The sequence below is a fragment of the Chroicocephalus ridibundus genome, chromosome 6 (genome assembly GCF_963924245.1).
Source record: "Chroicocephalus ridibundus chromosome 6, bChrRid1.1, whole genome shotgun sequence".
Classification (NCBI taxonomy): Eukaryota; Metazoa; Chordata; class Aves; order Charadriiformes; family Laridae; genus Chroicocephalus; species Chroicocephalus ridibundus.
In genome coordinates this window covers 45665558-45682443 of record NC_086289.1, presented here as the reverse complement: position 1 = coordinate 45682443, position 16886 = coordinate 45665558, and the positions used below count along the sequence as shown (strand labels likewise).

General features: G+C 44.0%; 1 protein-coding gene across 3 annotated transcripts in view; it reads left to right on the top strand.

Moving 5' to 3' along the window:
- Positions 1 to 16886, top strand: part of FGF12 (fibroblast growth factor 12) — a 232866-nt gene that overhangs the window by 143777 nt on the left and 72203 nt on the right. For all 3 annotated transcript variants that reach the window (XM_063337441.1, XM_063337439.1, XM_063337440.1), the window contains 2 exons: positions 6797 to 6907; positions 15006 to 15109. In XM_063337441.1, the coding sequence (XP_063193511.1) occupies positions 6797 to 6907; positions 15006 to 15109 (215 nt within the window). The remainder of the gene's footprint in view (positions 1 to 6796; positions 6908 to 15005; positions 15110 to 16886) is intronic.

Genomic DNA, 16886 nt, shown 5'->3' with positions numbered 1-16886 from the left:
GGAGTGGATTTAGAAGCAGTTCTGCACCAGCAAGCTCAAGTGGAGGCCTGCCTGCCAACTGGAGCTTCGCTGTGAGTTGCAAGAATCCTTGGAGCCAGTGGCTCAAATCCCTGAAAGGTCACTAAGCCCTTCGTCTTTTCAAGAGATAGTTGAAAAGCAGCCCCTCTGAGATCCCTACCATTAACTCGGAGAGTTCCGATTAAGGTGACTTCTGTGAGTAGAGTCTTGTTGAGTCTTTTTAGATTTCCCAGCCCAAGGCAGAGGGGGGTCTGGCTTGCTGCAGCCTCAGGTAATCATATTGCCTTAATGAGAGGTGTTCGGTGAATTGCAAGAAATGAGGCTGTAGCAGACTGCCTTCCACAATGGAGCCTCAGCTGGAAATCAGCATTGTGCCCTATTCCTTGGCTCTCTGGAGCTCAGGGTTTGGATTGGATTGAGCCACCTTACAGCGCTTGGTAGAGTATAGGGTTCCTTGCTGTGGGTTTGTGCTGTTACATGTGGCCGGATCGTGTTTGTTGCTGCTGCTTTGCTGATGGGAGTAAGCAAGAATTAGTGGCCTCAGTGAGGGCTTTGCTAAATGCAGAGTTGATGCATAACCTCATAGCTCCTCTCTGCATTTAGGGAAGTTATCCTGCTTGTGTGTTCTCCGTTTTGCAGTTAATGGGGTGAGCTCCATATTCACCTTAAATAACAGAATTATAAGAAAAGGTCATTGAAGAGCCAGTGATACTTCTGATAAGAAGCATTTCTGCCAGTGTCCCTGTTAGAGCTCTTGTTGTTTTCCCTATATCACGCAGAAAATACCTTCAGCATTGCCTGTGGTTTGGGGGTGAGGGATGCGACTCTGGGCAGTAGCTGATTTGGGCATGATCCCCTGTCCTTCTGTGACCATGTCCCTGGAGATCAGGCAAAGTATGTGTGAGCACCCTGCACCTCTCATGTCCTTGACAAGCCCCAGGAGAGTGAAAATCACTGTATAGCTGTGCAGTAAGGCAGGAGGCACAGCAGCTGATGGTGAACTGGTATGACTTTAAGGCTCAGCAGCAGAACAGCTGAAATGAATAATGGCAGCATCACATTACCATTGAAGTAGAGACAAGGAGATTAGCAATCAGATCATGACTTACTTAGCCTCAGCTGTGACAAAGGGCTCAGAAAGTTAAAAGCAGGGCAGGCAGAGGGGATGAGCTTGGCCTGGGGAAAGGGGAGCAAGCAGAATGCCCTTCAGGGGATGTGCTGTGAGTTGGTCACTGGGCGGCTGCTCTAAGAAGGGTCATCAGGGACCTTCAACCTAGGGAAAACCCCCAGCCTGGCAGATGCTGCAGACCAGCAACAGGGCTATGGCTGAGCTCTCGCTACTCTTACTGGTCTGTTCTGCACTGTGACTGTGATCTTCTCCTGCATCTTCTGGGAGCGCTGCATTTGAAGGGTTTGAGCTCACTGCATCGGCATAAGGAAGGGTCTGCTGAGCCTTCTCCAGCACCCCCAGCCCTGAGCAGCTGTGTATGAGCAACCAGAACAGCGTCTTTAAAGTAAGCATCCTAAAACATAATGGTATGGCTTATAAAATAAGGATAAAAATATCCCTTTGCGTATCACGTGGGAATCCTAATAGCACGGGGTCTGCGCTGTGAGTATGCACTGTGTGGAAATCTCTTGTGTTTAGTTGTTACTTTGGGATCAAGGCAGTCATAACTTCTTTCTTAAATCCATTTTGAAGTACTTGACTTTGTGTTTAGGGAGACGGTGAGTTGGTGCTGAAGTCTTGTCCACATTAGTTCAGTTCCATTTCTGCAGGGAAAGCTGCTCCTACAGCAAAATAGAAGAGTGTACGGAGGAGCCTGAGTGGGAGGAATAGGTTTATCCCAAGTGCATTATGCAGTATTGCTCCTTGAAAAGCAAGAGGATCTGCATCCCCCTTGCTACACAAGGATGAGGTTAGAGAGTAGGTTTGAATTTGATTTCCATTAAATTCTGTGAATTATAGAAAGAAAATGCTTATGGCAGTGTCTGTGCTTATCTGCGCTGCATTTTTTTCTTTTTCTTTTATGGTTTGCTTCTTTCTCTTATTGATTATAGCCTCGAGCCGTATCACTGAGGGAACTTTAGACAAATAAAAGTATCAAGGTTGTGGGCTTTTATCTTAATTTTTTCTCACTAGGGCTCTAATAGGCACTGGGAATATTGCCTGCTGAGAAGGTTGCTCTCTGTTGTTTTTTTTCCTATTGCGAAACTGTGAAAAGTTCTCAGCCAATTTGTTGTCTTTCTGCCTTCTGTTCTAACTTATCAGGGTGTCCCACCATGCTTAATTGGCAAGGGGATCTGCTGGTCTTGAGATTTTTCTACAAACTGAGGTTTTCAACATGATTGCTGCAGTATAAGGGATAGCAATGTTGGAAGACTGAGATAAAATTGCTCTGTAGATGGAAAGATATGATGTTAAAATATATGATATGACAAAAGTAGGGAGTCAGTAGGGAGTAGTTAAAAGTCATGTGCAGAGCTTTGCCTCTGGGACAGTAGGAAAAATCCTGTCCTGTGATTATACAGTTCCCTCTTCAGTTAGTAACTCTGTAGTGAGCTTTGGGGAGAAGGATGGGTAAATCTTTTTTCCTTGTTAAAAGCTTCCTTCAGCTAAAATTTTTGCCTACAGGCCTTCCAGCCATACTGCTTGCTGTACGAATGACAAATCCCAATATCCCACTTCATGTCCAGACAGGAGACAGGAAGTTCCCTGGTAGGAAGCAGCTACTCTGCTGGCTGTTGTCATCAGCGTAGCTGTTTGTGTTCCAGCGGGTCCCTCTGCAGTCAGTGGAGAGATGCAGGTAGTTTTGGGACCCTATGGACCTGGCCTGGCTTGCCTGTTGATTTTTGGGATGCAAAGGCATCCCAGTTTGGGTGTAGAGATGGCTATACTAGGTGAGACAAACCACCCATTGCCCAGACAACTCCTTAACCCTCCTGGGCTGTGCTCTGCGTTGGAGGAGAGAACTTGGCACTGGCTGCGCATGTCTCTATGCTGCTTTTTGTATTTAGTTCAGGTTGGTACCCAAAGGTGCAATGCTGCTCTCCAGTGCTTCTCTGTTGAAAGAGACCCAAGGAAATGCAGAAACCAGGGAAGGAGAGATCTGTATGTCTCCAAAGTGCTTTCTGACCCTTTAGTGTTGTCATGGATTTGGCCAAATTGGCCAACAGCCAGTGACAGATACTCTCCCCCCACCTCTCGCACACGCAGAGGAGGAGGAGAGGTAAAGGGATTTACGAGTTTAGAAGAAACTAAACTACTTTAATGGAATATTAATAGCAAAATAAAAAGGAAATAATAAAATAGATACAGTACATACAAAACTGTATTAAGCTCCCAGGATGATGTCACCAGCAGGCACTGGGGAAGTCCCAGACTGGACTCAGCAATGGGTGAGAACTGGATTCCACAGCTGGGGTCAGGAACATGTGCATTGGTACCAAAGGCAGATGAACAGACAGAGTCCTCCTTGGATGTTGGCCATTGAAGAAAGAGACTGATCCGTTGATCCCTCAGCTTTTGTACTGAGCATGGGGCAGATGGGATGGAATACCCCTGTTGGTCAGTTTTGGGTCACCTGTCCTGTCCGCTCCTCCCTGCAGGTGGGACCCCTCTACGCTTTTCCACTTCCAACCCTCCAACAGGACAAATAATGAAATTAGCTGACCCTGGTTGTTATAGCAATAAGTATAAACAAGAGCCTCTCTGCATAGCATTCCTTGGCACAAACTGTAAACATTGGTCTTATCACTCTGAGAATGACCCGTTTTTGGCACAATAAGCTGTTAATTTCCGAGAATTAGAAGAGGCCTAGCTAGGAAGTAAAATTATGGAACAGAAAGTTGGTTCTGTTTTACCTCAAACCAGGACATGTGTCTGGAAAAAGCATTCATTCGCTGGCACTGCAGGGCATCCTAAATGAGTCTGGGGAGCAGGGATGCTCCTGCAGAAGAGATTCTGTGCAGCGAGGAGAGACAGGAACACTGCTGCTGTCAGGCTGTGTTAGGGCCAGGAGGAATGTGGTGGTTTTGTGTGTGGCTGAGAGCTCTCCACTTCACTCCCTTTGAGTTTTACTTTGAGTTTGGGTGTAAGCCTCAAACTTCAGCAAAACCAGGTCAGGTCAGGGAAAAAAAAAACACATGTAAGATAAGATTTCTCCTCCAACCTGTCCGTAGGCAGGCATTGACTCAGAAAAGCCTGGGATTATGAAGAGCGCAGTTGTTTAAAGCTTGAATTGGACCTGACCGTGGGTCTATGTCAGATCAGTAACAAAAAGGGACTCTGGAGCTTTACCTGTGTTTTATTATAGTGACACTTAGCCTTCTGGTGCAAAAATGCAGGGGGACCTTGGGGGATCTTGGTTGTTGTTCTGATACACTTTAAAAATTACATGAAGCTCCAAATGACGAGCAGATTTGCTCTATATTTCACTTGGTAGGCTATTTAGTGAAAGTGGGAGAAGTTTTCATGTTGTTCCAAAATGATTATATGATTGAAGTATAGTTTGCACCCCAAAGAAGAAGGAAAGGACCTTCTGTCCTATAGCTAAAATCATCTTCCCAAGAAAGGGGAAAAGGTCAGGGTTGTTTTATTTCTCCACTCCGTTTATCCTTGAGGGGCTTTAAGACAAGATCTCCCTCCTTCCCCAGTACACAGAAAGCCTCAGGCTTCAGGAGCATCTTCTAAATCACTCCTGCCGGGAGCTTTTCCATTTTGTGCGGAGTACTTAAACATAAAAATTTAACCAGAGAGTAAAAATGCGGCTAAGACTTGTGCAGGGACTCAAGCGTAGGTCTCTCATAGCAGAGGGACATGGTTTAGTGGTGTAACCAGTGCTAGGTTAATGGTTGGACTTGATGATGGGTCTTTTACAATCTAAACAATTCTATAATTCTATTAGTGCTGTTACTATTGTGGTATTGGATGGAAGGGAGGAAGGGGACAGGCTTGAGGAGGGTGGTGCAGTCATCTATGCCTGAGAGTACAGCTTTTCATTTCCTCTGGCTTTGATGTGCTTGTTAGAAGAGCAAGTTAAATCAAGCTTTTGCACTCAACAAAATAGATAATTCATTTTGGTATGAAGGAAGCAAAACACTTAGCTCAATCTAAGTGTCAATTTGATGTATATTGGCTTGACCGATGTTAGCTTGTAGTAGATGGCCAGTACAATTGTACTTATTTACTGTCCCAGAGTTGAGTCTTGCTGGGAGAAAGCCTGCCTGCAGCCTGCAACACTCTTCATTGCTATGAAATCACTTTTTTTTTTTTTAAGGCAGCATAGAAACCAGATGATACTGATTTATTCAGTGGCTTTTGTAGCTACGAAATAGTACCTGACTCTCCCCTGGCTGGTGGAGGGGTTGCTGAAGCTGAAATCCTCTGCACCTGCAGGCTGTCTGCATCCAAGGTCCCCGCTTGCTGCAGGGGGGTTTGCCTGTGCGGAAGCGCAGGCTGCGAGGGCTGTCCTCGGATGGGAGTTGTACAGTGCGGTGCGAAATCGTTAGAGACGGAGGCTCCTAATGGAAACACTTAACACACAACGTGACCAGAGTTATATAATGACTATGGCTTATTAAACAGCCTCACTAGAGGCATGAAAGACGGGAGGCTGATGAAATTTTGGTATGCTACACTGGATTTTTTCCTGTCTATTGAGCCAGCAATAACTAGGTCTTATTTACTTTTGGTGGGTGGTCACATAAAACTACAAACTCCCGTCACACAAGGGAGATCTCTGCCATCCAGCTAGTGTGTCTGCTCACGTGTAGCCAGCTAGCTTGCTTTCCAGAAGTAACGCCTGTGACAAATCGTAAGACTTGCATGATTAAAATTGAATTTATTTTTGACCGCTTAATTTGTGTTTGATTGGTTGGATGGCAGGCAGACAGGCAGTAATGCTGCAGACCTCTGTCATGTGAAGTTCAAGTTGTTTCTGCATTTTTAGTGGTTTCATCTTCCTCTAAAGCACAGGTATAAAATGTTGCAGAGGCAATGGGGAGGCCCCTAGATAGTCCATGGCTGGCTCATGATGTACAGGGGCTGGGAAAGTACCCTGCTAGAGGCAAAGAGTGATTCTCATCTATGAGAGTATGTGGCACGTGTGTTGGGAGGGAGGAACATGCAGGATTTCAAAACAGAGGCGTTTTAAGCTGCCCATAGATGCGTCGGAGGTCATTTTTGAAGGTGTCTTGCATCTGTTCCTTTCAGGATTTTGCTCCCTGAATCCCACACAGTTGGACTCACACAACCTGATCCAGCACTCAGTTACTTTGGTTTTACACCACTATAATGCCAGTGATTTAAATAGATTTTTTTTTTCATTGGCATAAAACTGGGGCTGCACGATAGTGAATCAACCATACAGAAAGCAAGGTAGTTGGCTTCACAGGTAGAATAATAAGCAAATTCTTTGCAACACAGCTAGCAAACATTCTTCTGAACGAGTGGCATATTCAGAATACGTAAGCTGTCTAAAGACTTTCATTTGGTAGGTAACTTTCAGTGAAGCGATGTTCCATAAATCTGTTACTTTCTGCTGCACCAACTATGCATTGCATTTTACTTGCTCATCTGATCTCAATTTTACTTGCCTGTATGTCTATGTATATATGAATATTTTACAACTATGCTTGAAAGGAACCACAGAAAGCTGTCTTATCTGCCAAGCACTTCTACATTTACTCAGGGCTTAATGGGGGCCCAGCAAATTGGGTCTCTTGCTACATGCTGCATGTTTGGTATATCTAATAATAATTATTATTTTTTTTGCAGAACCCCAGCTGAAAGGAATTGTGACAAGGTTATTCAGCCAGCAGGAATACTTCCTGCAGATGCACCCAGATGGTACAATTGATGGGACCAAGGACGAAAACAGCGACTACAGTAAGAAAAATTAGCCTGTTTTGCAACCCAGTTGCAATCAAATACATCACCTAGTGGGTCTCACTTGTGCGGCTTTATTTTTGAAAAGATCAAATTAGGAAGAAGCCAGCTGTTTTCTGCACATTTTTTTCAATCTATCCTTCCCCTTTAAATCTTGCCTGTATAATTTCATATGTTTCCTCTCCGATCTTCTTCCCTCCCGCCCCGATTCCGTAACTGCCATCTGGGTGGGGTGGAGAATAAAACCCATGATTTGAATTGCTGCCAGAAGAGAAAGGAGATTATATTTATACACATGCCACGTGAGTAAAGGATACGGGGAATTCTCCAAGGAGAAGAGGAGAAAATTGTTTTCACTATTTTATCCTGAAAAATTCAGCAAGCATCAGAAACTTCCAGGCCAGAGAAAACCAGCTGTTCATTAAAGTCTGGTGCTTCGAGGCTACTGTCAGGGCTGAGGGTATCAAATGACCTTTCCAAAGAAGGTCATCTTCCAAAACCCTGTTCAAAGTGGTTGACTTCACGGTGTCCAACAAATGACAGCAAAGTGCAGCAGAGCCACATAGATTTAAAAATGATGCTCATGGACAGGAGCCATATTGGTTTAAACAAATGCAAAGCAGTAGCCAATAATTCTTTTGCAAAGGAGTAGTTTTGTCAATACCAAAGCTCCTCAAAAGGTTAAAAAAGGTGCAGGATATTTTCTACAGCATCTTTTCATTTAATTTCATAGGCCTCAGATTGATGCTTCTCAGAGTGCAGCAATAAGCTCAGATCCTTGGTGCCACAAACTGTACCAACAACGTAGGACTCAAGTCTTGATTTGGGTCATCCTATATTGATTTGTAGCGACCTGTGCCACTGCTTGAAGGGAGATCGTGTGTAGCTTGTCCAGCATGAAACATGCCTTCCCAGTCATTACTAGACATCGATGGAAGTTGATCTGTGTGATAGGATTAACGGAAGCAAACTTCATGTAGTTTGTGAAAAGGTGGAACCTACTTAATTTGGGGGCAAATCTTCTTCTAACTCAAAGAAGCTCCTAGCTGGATTGAAGGTATCATTCCTTCAGGGCTTGGGTTGCAGGCGAGAGGTGTCCGCAGTTGTGCAATGCATGTAGCAGGGCATGAATGTTGTCCTCTGAAGCTGTGCTTGGACAAAGGTGCAAAGTGGCTGCAGCCCCACACCCCCTGTGCTTTCCCCATCCCCAAGAAGCTGGCAGGGTGCTGTGGTGGAAGTGTTGTCTGTGGTGGGACTGCTCTGCTGCAGCCCGCTCAGGGCTGGGGTCCGTGTGTGGAGTAATGCATGAGAGAGGAGCTTTGAAAAGATGGCAACTAAAATTGTGGGAGGCTGGCAAAGCCTTTGTGAAATGACCTAAGAGGCTGCATTCACCAGAAACTTGGCCTGTAGCAGATGCAAGTGTCAGGTTTTAGTCCCCTTTTTCATGTGCTGGTGTTGAACAAATGAAATACCACAAATAGCAACAACACAGCTTCTAACTTCTAATTTACATTGGAGCAGGAGAATCCGTGGACCTCCACACACACACTTTTACTCCATGAGAGAGTGATCCAGGTCTCTTCCTATGAGAAAGGTCTGGCCTTGTGATTTTTTTTTTTTTCAGACACCAACACATGTGATGAGTTCAGTGGTCTTTAGTGGGTGAGTAATGACCCAGTATTGGGCTGTATTAGCTGCTTTTTCTTAAAGAAAGATGATGTAGGGTGTTCTCAATCTGCAGAAAATACCGTTGGAGGCCTATTTGTCAACGACATGGGAAGAGCTGCTAGAGATGATGAGGATTCATTACCCTCATCTATCAGTGAGGACCGAACAACAAAGTAATGGGCTTAAATGGAAGCAGAGATGAATTTAGGTAAACAGCAAAGGAGAATAAAATGTAAGAGCAGTTCTGCAATATTTCAGGCTGGCAGGGGAGATGAGGGAAGCTGCCTCTGGCTACACCTCAGTGGGTGCAGGGGAATCTCCTGAGTGCCCATGACTGAGGTTGGGTCCCAATCACCCAAACAGCTCTTACGTATCCCACTAGAAATGTTAGAGATCAATTTGCCAAGGTGCTGAGTACTTGTGAGCCACTTCCACCCAGTCATCTTAACTGGAAATAGATGGGTTGAAGGACACTTCGAGAGTGTAAATTTATGTGGTGAGATGGCAGCCCTGCCTTGGCAGCTTGGTGGGACAGGAGGCATCTAGCTGAAGAGTGCCAAGCCACTTGCTCAAAGACATGGGCTATGTTTAAAAGTTTAGTGAAGTTTTTGAGAGAAGATTGAAACCAAAGAATTCCTCATCCCGTAATCTCAGACGATATCAAAAGAGGAAAAAATCCAACCTGATAATATTTGGCACCTGAAAATGAAATGAAGAATGTGCTTTATTCAGTTCTGTTTAACTTCTTTCTACATGCTCTGCTTTATAAGTCTTCAGCTCGAGTCAACATTCTATATTATATGAAGCTTCCAGTTATAGCTTCAAAACAAAATCACATTTTTCACTTTGGAAATGCCAAAATAAAGCCTACTGACTATTTTTTTTTCATTTTCTCTTCCTCCAAATGTCTTAATTTTTGACCAGAAAAAAGTCAAAACTCACTTCTCTAAGTGAACAGCTTACAGACTTACTTCACTGATATTTTCTGTTTTAAAATGCTTCTCCAGAAGATTCCTGACCAGGCAGTCAGAAGTCTATGCAATATTTCTGTGCAAGGGCAAAACTCATCAAAGACTAGATAAATAATAGTTCTCTGTGCCTGGAGAGGGGTTGGTTAACTCGCATCCACTGGCAAAGAAGGGAAATCTTTATGGCCACAGCAAGATCCTTCCCACCCTGCATGACCATCTATTCTCCATGCAGAAGCTACCTTAGCACAATTAAATATGCGGTGAACACCGTGTTCCATACGTTGCTCTGTGTTCTGTAGCCATACACTGATTATTCAAATTAGCATTATGGAAGGAAGCTTAATTTTCATGGAATACATTAGGTTGGTTTACTCTGGCAAAATAAACGTTTAAAATGAGACACGACATGTCCCTCGGATACATCTGATGCAATTAAAAGTTCTAATAAAAATCCAGTTATTTATATAAGAGGAACTGCTAATATTTAAGCAATTTTTAAATTAATTATTTGGTGCCCATTTTATGTGTATTCTTGAGAGGCTGATGGCATTTGTTTTCCACCTCCTCTCACTTAAGGAAAAAGGAGGGGAGGGAAAAAAAAAAAACCACAGAAGCCAAGTTCTAATGGCATTTGAATGGGCATCCAGCCAGCTTCCCGCGAAACAGCACTTGGGACATCTGTTCCTTATACCATGTAGTTAAAGGCACGCCATCTTAATGTGAGCGAGAAGACAGATTCTCTGCCTACTTGCATTGGGATATATGAAGAATTTTATTTTAATTGGAGTGCAGTTTCATGGTGTACGAGGCCTTTGTTTCTGTTATTAGTAACGTAATATATGAACTTAAATTTGGGGCAGTATCTTGTCCGTCCAGCTCCAGTGATCTCGAATGGTCTTTCAGGGTTTACTGTTGCTGTCAGTGCTTGCATCATAATTGCTCTTTTCTGGGCTGAGGAGGGTAATGCCCCTTCTTCAGGAGAGCAACTGGACTTCTTCATTTGCCAGCATAATCCTGCCGAATGTCTGAAAAGCCTCAGCAAATGGACAGTTCATAAAGGATAGGTCAACTCTACTGACCGGGTGGAAACAGCCCAGCGTATCTAGGATATTGTTTGGGGCTTTCCAGCCAGAAACACAAAAAGATTAAGACTGGGGAAACCTCTGGAGGTCTCCAGTCCAACATCCTACTTGGAGCTGGGTTATCTTCAGAGCCTTGTCTAGTTGTTTCAAATGTCTCCAGCAATGACCTATTCCATAGCTTCATAACCTCTCTGGTTCCAGTGCTGCACTGTTCTCATTGCAGAGAATTTTCTTTATATCCAATCATAATTTCTTCCTGAGGCTTTTGTCTAATGCCTCATGTCCTTTCATGGTGTTCCTCTGAGAAGAGTCTGTCTCTGGCAGCGTTGGTTTTCCTTCTTTGAGCTACGCAAACCCAGTTTGCTCAGTTTCTTCACATACACATTGCAGCACAGCCCCTTGATCATCTTAGGGGCCTTCCTCACTCCCCTCAGGATCTTAAACCTCCCCATCTCATGGTGCACGGAGGCTGCTGTTTCTTATTGCATCCTCCATTAGTTCTTCCTTATTCGTATGCAGAACAAATGTCTTGCTCCAGAACAAATCACGTAGTATAAATTAGCTTAGCTCCTCTGACTTACTACTGTTTAAATCAGCTGAGCATATGGACCACATCTTATATGTGGCATAACGTGCTTAACTCTTCCATTTCTGTAAACATGTTAGCTCAGACCCATAGCTAAGTATGCATTCAGATTTTTAAAAAGTGTTATGCAGCTGATAAACTGCCATAACTTAACAGCAAACAACATACTCATGGCCAAAGGGTTTAGGACCGGAGCGTGCTAAGAGTAGTATCATTAATAAGCGTGGTCAGGTGCAAATCTACTGATGGCTGAAAATGGTAAGATGTAATGAAGGAAAACAGGCAGAAATATTAAACATCTTAATTATTTTTTCTCTTCTGCCCACAATGTAAAAGAACAGGTCCATTCCATGAAAATGCACCTTTTGCACTAGAGAAAGAGTTTTAAACGCATTGGTTAATTTTTCTCTCTTTTTCACATCAGCGCATCCTGTGTCCAGTCCCATTCTACCGCAGCTAGTCCTCTTCCCCATCTGCTGTTTCGTGTTAACCAAAATATCTTTTCCTGACAAAAAATGGGACATCTTGCTTTCAAGGTTGGTTGAGGGTTTTCCCCCCTACATTTTTACAATAAAGCGTATAAGCTTTGAAATATTTCCAAAACTAGATGAAACATTCATTTGAAAGCCTGATAACAAACGACTTCAACTTCTTCAAAGATATTTCTAGGTTTGAGTGCAGAAACAGCTCTGAAGAATTTACAAAATTTTGATTGACCCAAGTGACTTTATTAATAGAGGAAGACATTTGCTTCCTAAAACTTCTTTGGCTCTATGTCAGATGCATGTCCTCCTGCTTGCTCCCCTGCTCTGCAGCATGTTGCAGGAGGTGCTCTGCCTAAAAGCCATGATTGTGGGTGCTGCTACCGTGGACTGCCGCGGGGTCCCAGGGAACTTGGGAACCAGCCACAGTCTTACTGCTGTAACACAGAGCACAACAGGATTGTTCCTGTGCTCCTTTAGCAGGTATGGGTGGAAAGAAAGAGATTTGGAGACCTGTGGGTGCTTCCAAGAGGAACTTCTCTCCCCCACTAATTCTGGGCATTATCACCTCGCTGCCTAATGAATGCTTTGAATGGTCTGTCACAAGTTTTCTATGCAAGACAAATTGGTTGTAGGGAATGAATGATGATGCCCATTTGGCTTCATTATTAGCAGTAATATGCTCCATTTTTCAGTGGGGGGGAAGAATTAGGGAAGGGGAATTGCTTATAAATAGACTTGCTAATTGCAGAGGGTTTTTAGACCTTCATGGTAGGGAGAAAGGGATGGAAATAAAAGCTTGTCTTGGTTAGTGAGCTTTTCAACAGTAGAACTGCGCTATAATGCAGCTCTTTAATGCTGAGTAGCTACACTGGGATGTGTTTGTCTGGTCTGGGGACAGTGTGAGGGTAGCACCGTCCTTGACTCCAGGTGCTCACAGACCAATACCCAGGCTGGACTTCATTTGCCATATAAATCTGTTGACGTCCTCCTACAACATCACATAACAACACAGGTGCTAGCTTTGGTGAGTTAGCACACACTTTGCTATTTTACAGAATGTTGTGCTTAAAGGCATGAAAAGGGGCTTGGGGTTTCTTTTCACTAAACTCAAGGTGCCTTCCTTTTAGGGTCTCACTGAGGGGAGTCATCCAGTCATCTTTGGGAATCAAGGGAGAGAAAAGAACCTTCATGGGAAAATGGGATTCCTGAATCCCTTTTTGGAGACAGCCCTAAAACCAGCTTAGTCAGGGCACCTGTTCGATATCTTGAGCAAAGTGGCTATCTCCTGTGCTTTTTTCAGATTTTACTTCTGAAAAGGTATCCACCTCTGACCTTTAAGCAAATCCACCATGAGTTTAGGTCAAACGTAACCAGTTTCCCATTACGTTTCACACACCCTGTGAGCTCTGCTTTTTCTCTTAGAAATTGTGCAACGCCTGGGACTTTGGAGCAAGCACACTGGCTGCAAGGAAAGAATCAATCCACAGTTTCAGTTCTCCCCCTGCCTTTCTCTCCATGTTTGCTGTAAATTTAATTTTTATTTTTTTTTTGCTTTTGAAAGGAATTCCAGCACATTTTCTCCGCCCCTCTGCAATAATTCACATGCTGTACATGAGAGACGTTCTTGGGAAACGTCTTGCGGTTGAGGTACATCCAAGTGTTACCTGGCATGTGCACATCTAAGCAGTCTCCTCAGGGTGGTGGGTTGTTGCTGAGCTGGTCTCGATTCCCTCCCATCGCAACAGGATTAACAGTAGCCTGGCCTGGGAAGCTCTAGCATTTTGAATAGGCCATTTCAGCAAAAGCTGCTTTATCCTTCAGGGCTGATGTTAAATCAGCAGTGGTCCATCTCACAGGGAAAGAGAGGCTGGGAGATGGCACAGAGAGGAGGAGAACAGACTGTTTCTCCTACAACCATTATGGAAGATCCTTTTGTGCTGTGCTTGCTCCAGTGTGATGTGTCAGGCATAAAAATTCATAAATGATCTATAAAATGAATCAGCTAGAGGATGATGTCCTTAACGGTCAGCTGGAAAATATAAATGTTTCCCTGCATGCTCTGTCACTCGGTTTTTCCTCAGTACTCTGCCCATTAACAGGTCTTCTCTGGGCTAATTTGGACACCCCAAAGCTCTTGAGAAGGTTGAAGCAGGCTTTTGCAAATAAATCTGTATGTTTAAAAGCCACCAAAAATGCTTCATGAATGTGGAAGGGGCAGTCTGACCTCATGAGTAGGGAACCAGAAAAAATACTCTTGTTGCAGGGCAGTTGTGTTGGAACAGACCTTGAGTGAAGTATTTCCATGGTGTCTGCGCCTGTGTTTCTTCCCAACCCCGTGTCCATCTTGCCATATCCTGAGCTCACTGGGACAAGGTCTAGTTAGCTCTTTGTAGGCTGAAGGACAAGGGGTCCTGCAACACCTGGATGCTCTTGTCCTATAAATCTCAGTGGAAACAAAACCACGCTAATGCCTCGGTGTTCAGTCTGACAACAGTGTCAGTCCTCTCCCTCTTTGAGCCGATTCTGTTAGAAATGTAGCAGAAGTCTGACTGTACAGTAATGTATATGCTCCTGAGAAAAGTCTTCCAATGAGATACAGGGTCTACTTGGAATCAATCCACAAAGTAATTAATTGGGAGGAAGTGGTTGCAATGCTTTAATAAGATCGCAGTAGAATTGTGTATCAAAAGGTCTTGTCCTCTTCTGTCCTATCTGGTGCTGCTTCTGAATGATGAGCAGTGCTCTGGTCCTGGAGCGGAGCAGTATTTCTTCCTGAGTTTCTTCATTCCTTTAACAGCAGGGATGACAGGGCCAGACACACAGTCAAGTTAATTTGCATCCTTCTGGCCGTGGTCGCTGTCTATATACTCTTACAGCATATGGCAAATGCAAGAAAGTGTGACTAGGCTAAAATCTGTTTCAGGGTGAACTAAACTAACTTGTGTTGTTGTGTTTGCCATGGGCAAAGACGTGTACACGTGCAGTTTCCACAACTCAGCTGGCCCAAAGAAAGCCACTGAGATGCACATATGAGCCCTTGGCATCGCAAAAGCAGTAATCAGACAGACAGACTGGGTGTGTTAAGGCTTCTGGGAGGCAGCCAAATCCAGCACATTTTAAAAATTTGCTTTCAACGTTGGCCCCACGGCTGCAGACATTTCTTGTAGCTGGAAGCAGGACTTTTGATTCTAGTTCAGTATCTTTTGTAAGGGTCAGGAGTGGGGTGGGTTGGCCCGGGGGCAAAAAGTAGCAGTGGCCACGCAGGGTGATGTCTCCATAACCTTTGCTTTTCTTTTCCTTCTGCAGCTCTTTTCAATCTAATTCCTGTGGGTCTTCGCGTGGTGGCAATCCAAGGGGTGAAGGCAGGTCTGTACGTTGCCATGAACGCCGAGGGATATCTCTACAGCTCAGTAAGTACTTTGCACTGTTGGGCTTCTTGGAGTGGTTTGGTTTTGTAGGCGGGAGGGAGGACTCTGCATTGGGACTTGCAGCTTTTTCTGAAAATGGTCACGTATCAGCGAACCTTTAAAAGCAGGAACCGGGGGGAGCTGCTGCATGGCCATGCAATATTCACTTTAAAGTGTCTCCACGGAGATTCGTGGCAATATTTCCTGACCTGTGAAGATACACTTTGTGTTCCTTTGAGTAGTTACTTAATGTAGGTCACGTTGTAGAGGAGGTTGTGTGGCTGGCTGGTTATGTTCTGGTTTCACATTTGTGAAATGGCATGGACTGAATGGAATTGCTTCTGAATTGCACCTGGATAACTGTTCTTAGGTGGTAGTCCAATGGGTCATACTCTGCTTTTGACTGCAGTGTAAATCCACAGCAACACCCTGGCTTCATTAAAATGATTCTGGACTATTCTGTTGGCAGAATTTCCCTGTATTTGTGTGGTCTTTTTAATGCACATAAAAGATAAGTGAGGCATTTTTTACTGACTAATTCCCCTATAACTTTCTTAGATGGCATGAAAGGGCATGAGGTTATTCATAAGATTCTCATTTGAAGTAAGTAATTGATTTTCACAGTGAATAATTGATTCAGTGATTTATTAAATATGGCAGCCCTTTGCCAGAATTTTTTATGCTTCAAATAACTTTGCTCTAGTTCTACGTAGTAAAAAGTGATAGTTAATAATACACTTCTCATTTCTGTAGCTATGATATCTTTAAAGTGTATAGCCAAGATTCTAATCTCATCTGCCATTGTGTAAATTTACAGCACAGCGATTCTGCTCTTGTCTATACATTTACTTTGCTTTAAAAGCGTACGTGAGAATGGAGATAGGACCACTGAAAGGACAACAGTCTGAGTTGCTCCTATGCCGTATTTCCTAACTCTTACCATCCATCTTTGTTGGTGGTCAGTTTTAAACCACTCACATGGTTGGGATTTCCCCCTTTCCCTCGAGAGGTAACAAAGCTGTCTCCCCAGTGGCTCAGGGTAGAAAACAGCAAGTGGATGTGTTAGTATGCCTGGCGAGATAGGTCTCAAAACTGGCTGCTTGTCAAGAAGAGACAGAGAGATCAATCTGGATCTCTGTGGATGCCAGACGCTTCCTGTTCTTTCATAGCCCAGTAAACATAAATGACTGCTTCTAAATAAATTACATGGGTTTACTAACAATGAAAACTTCCTCTTTTTGTAAAGCTATCAGAAACCTCAAGGTAATACCAACCGTGGTGTGGTGCTGCATTATTGTGCATGCTTCCCTCTAGGCACTTAGTCAGGGGGATCAGGACTGACATTTTGCCCTGGTTTTGTGCAGTGCTGGGCATAAAGGGTCCTGACCAGTGCTGAGGTTCCTTGTACCACTGGTGGCCCATATATGAGGAGTGTAGGAAAGCAGTGTGTGTCACAGAGCTGGCATCCAGACTTTTTGGAGCAATGAGGGGTCAGCATTTTCTCAACAAATAGTGGAAGGGAGGGAAAGATGTGGAGCTCAGGCAAGAGTGGAAATGGAGAGTTGGAAACATGAGGTTTGACAGCTGGGAGATTAGAGACGATGAAGAGGAAAAGGATCTTTTGCTAGCAGTAGTGAGATGATGCAAAGGGTGGGAGGGACGTACCAAGAGATAGTGGGCAGCAGAAGGACCATGTGTCCAGGAAACACATCTGCTAGTCATATGAAGCGTTCTAAAAGCCACCAAATCATACATGTATTCAAATTAGGGTGTTTTAACG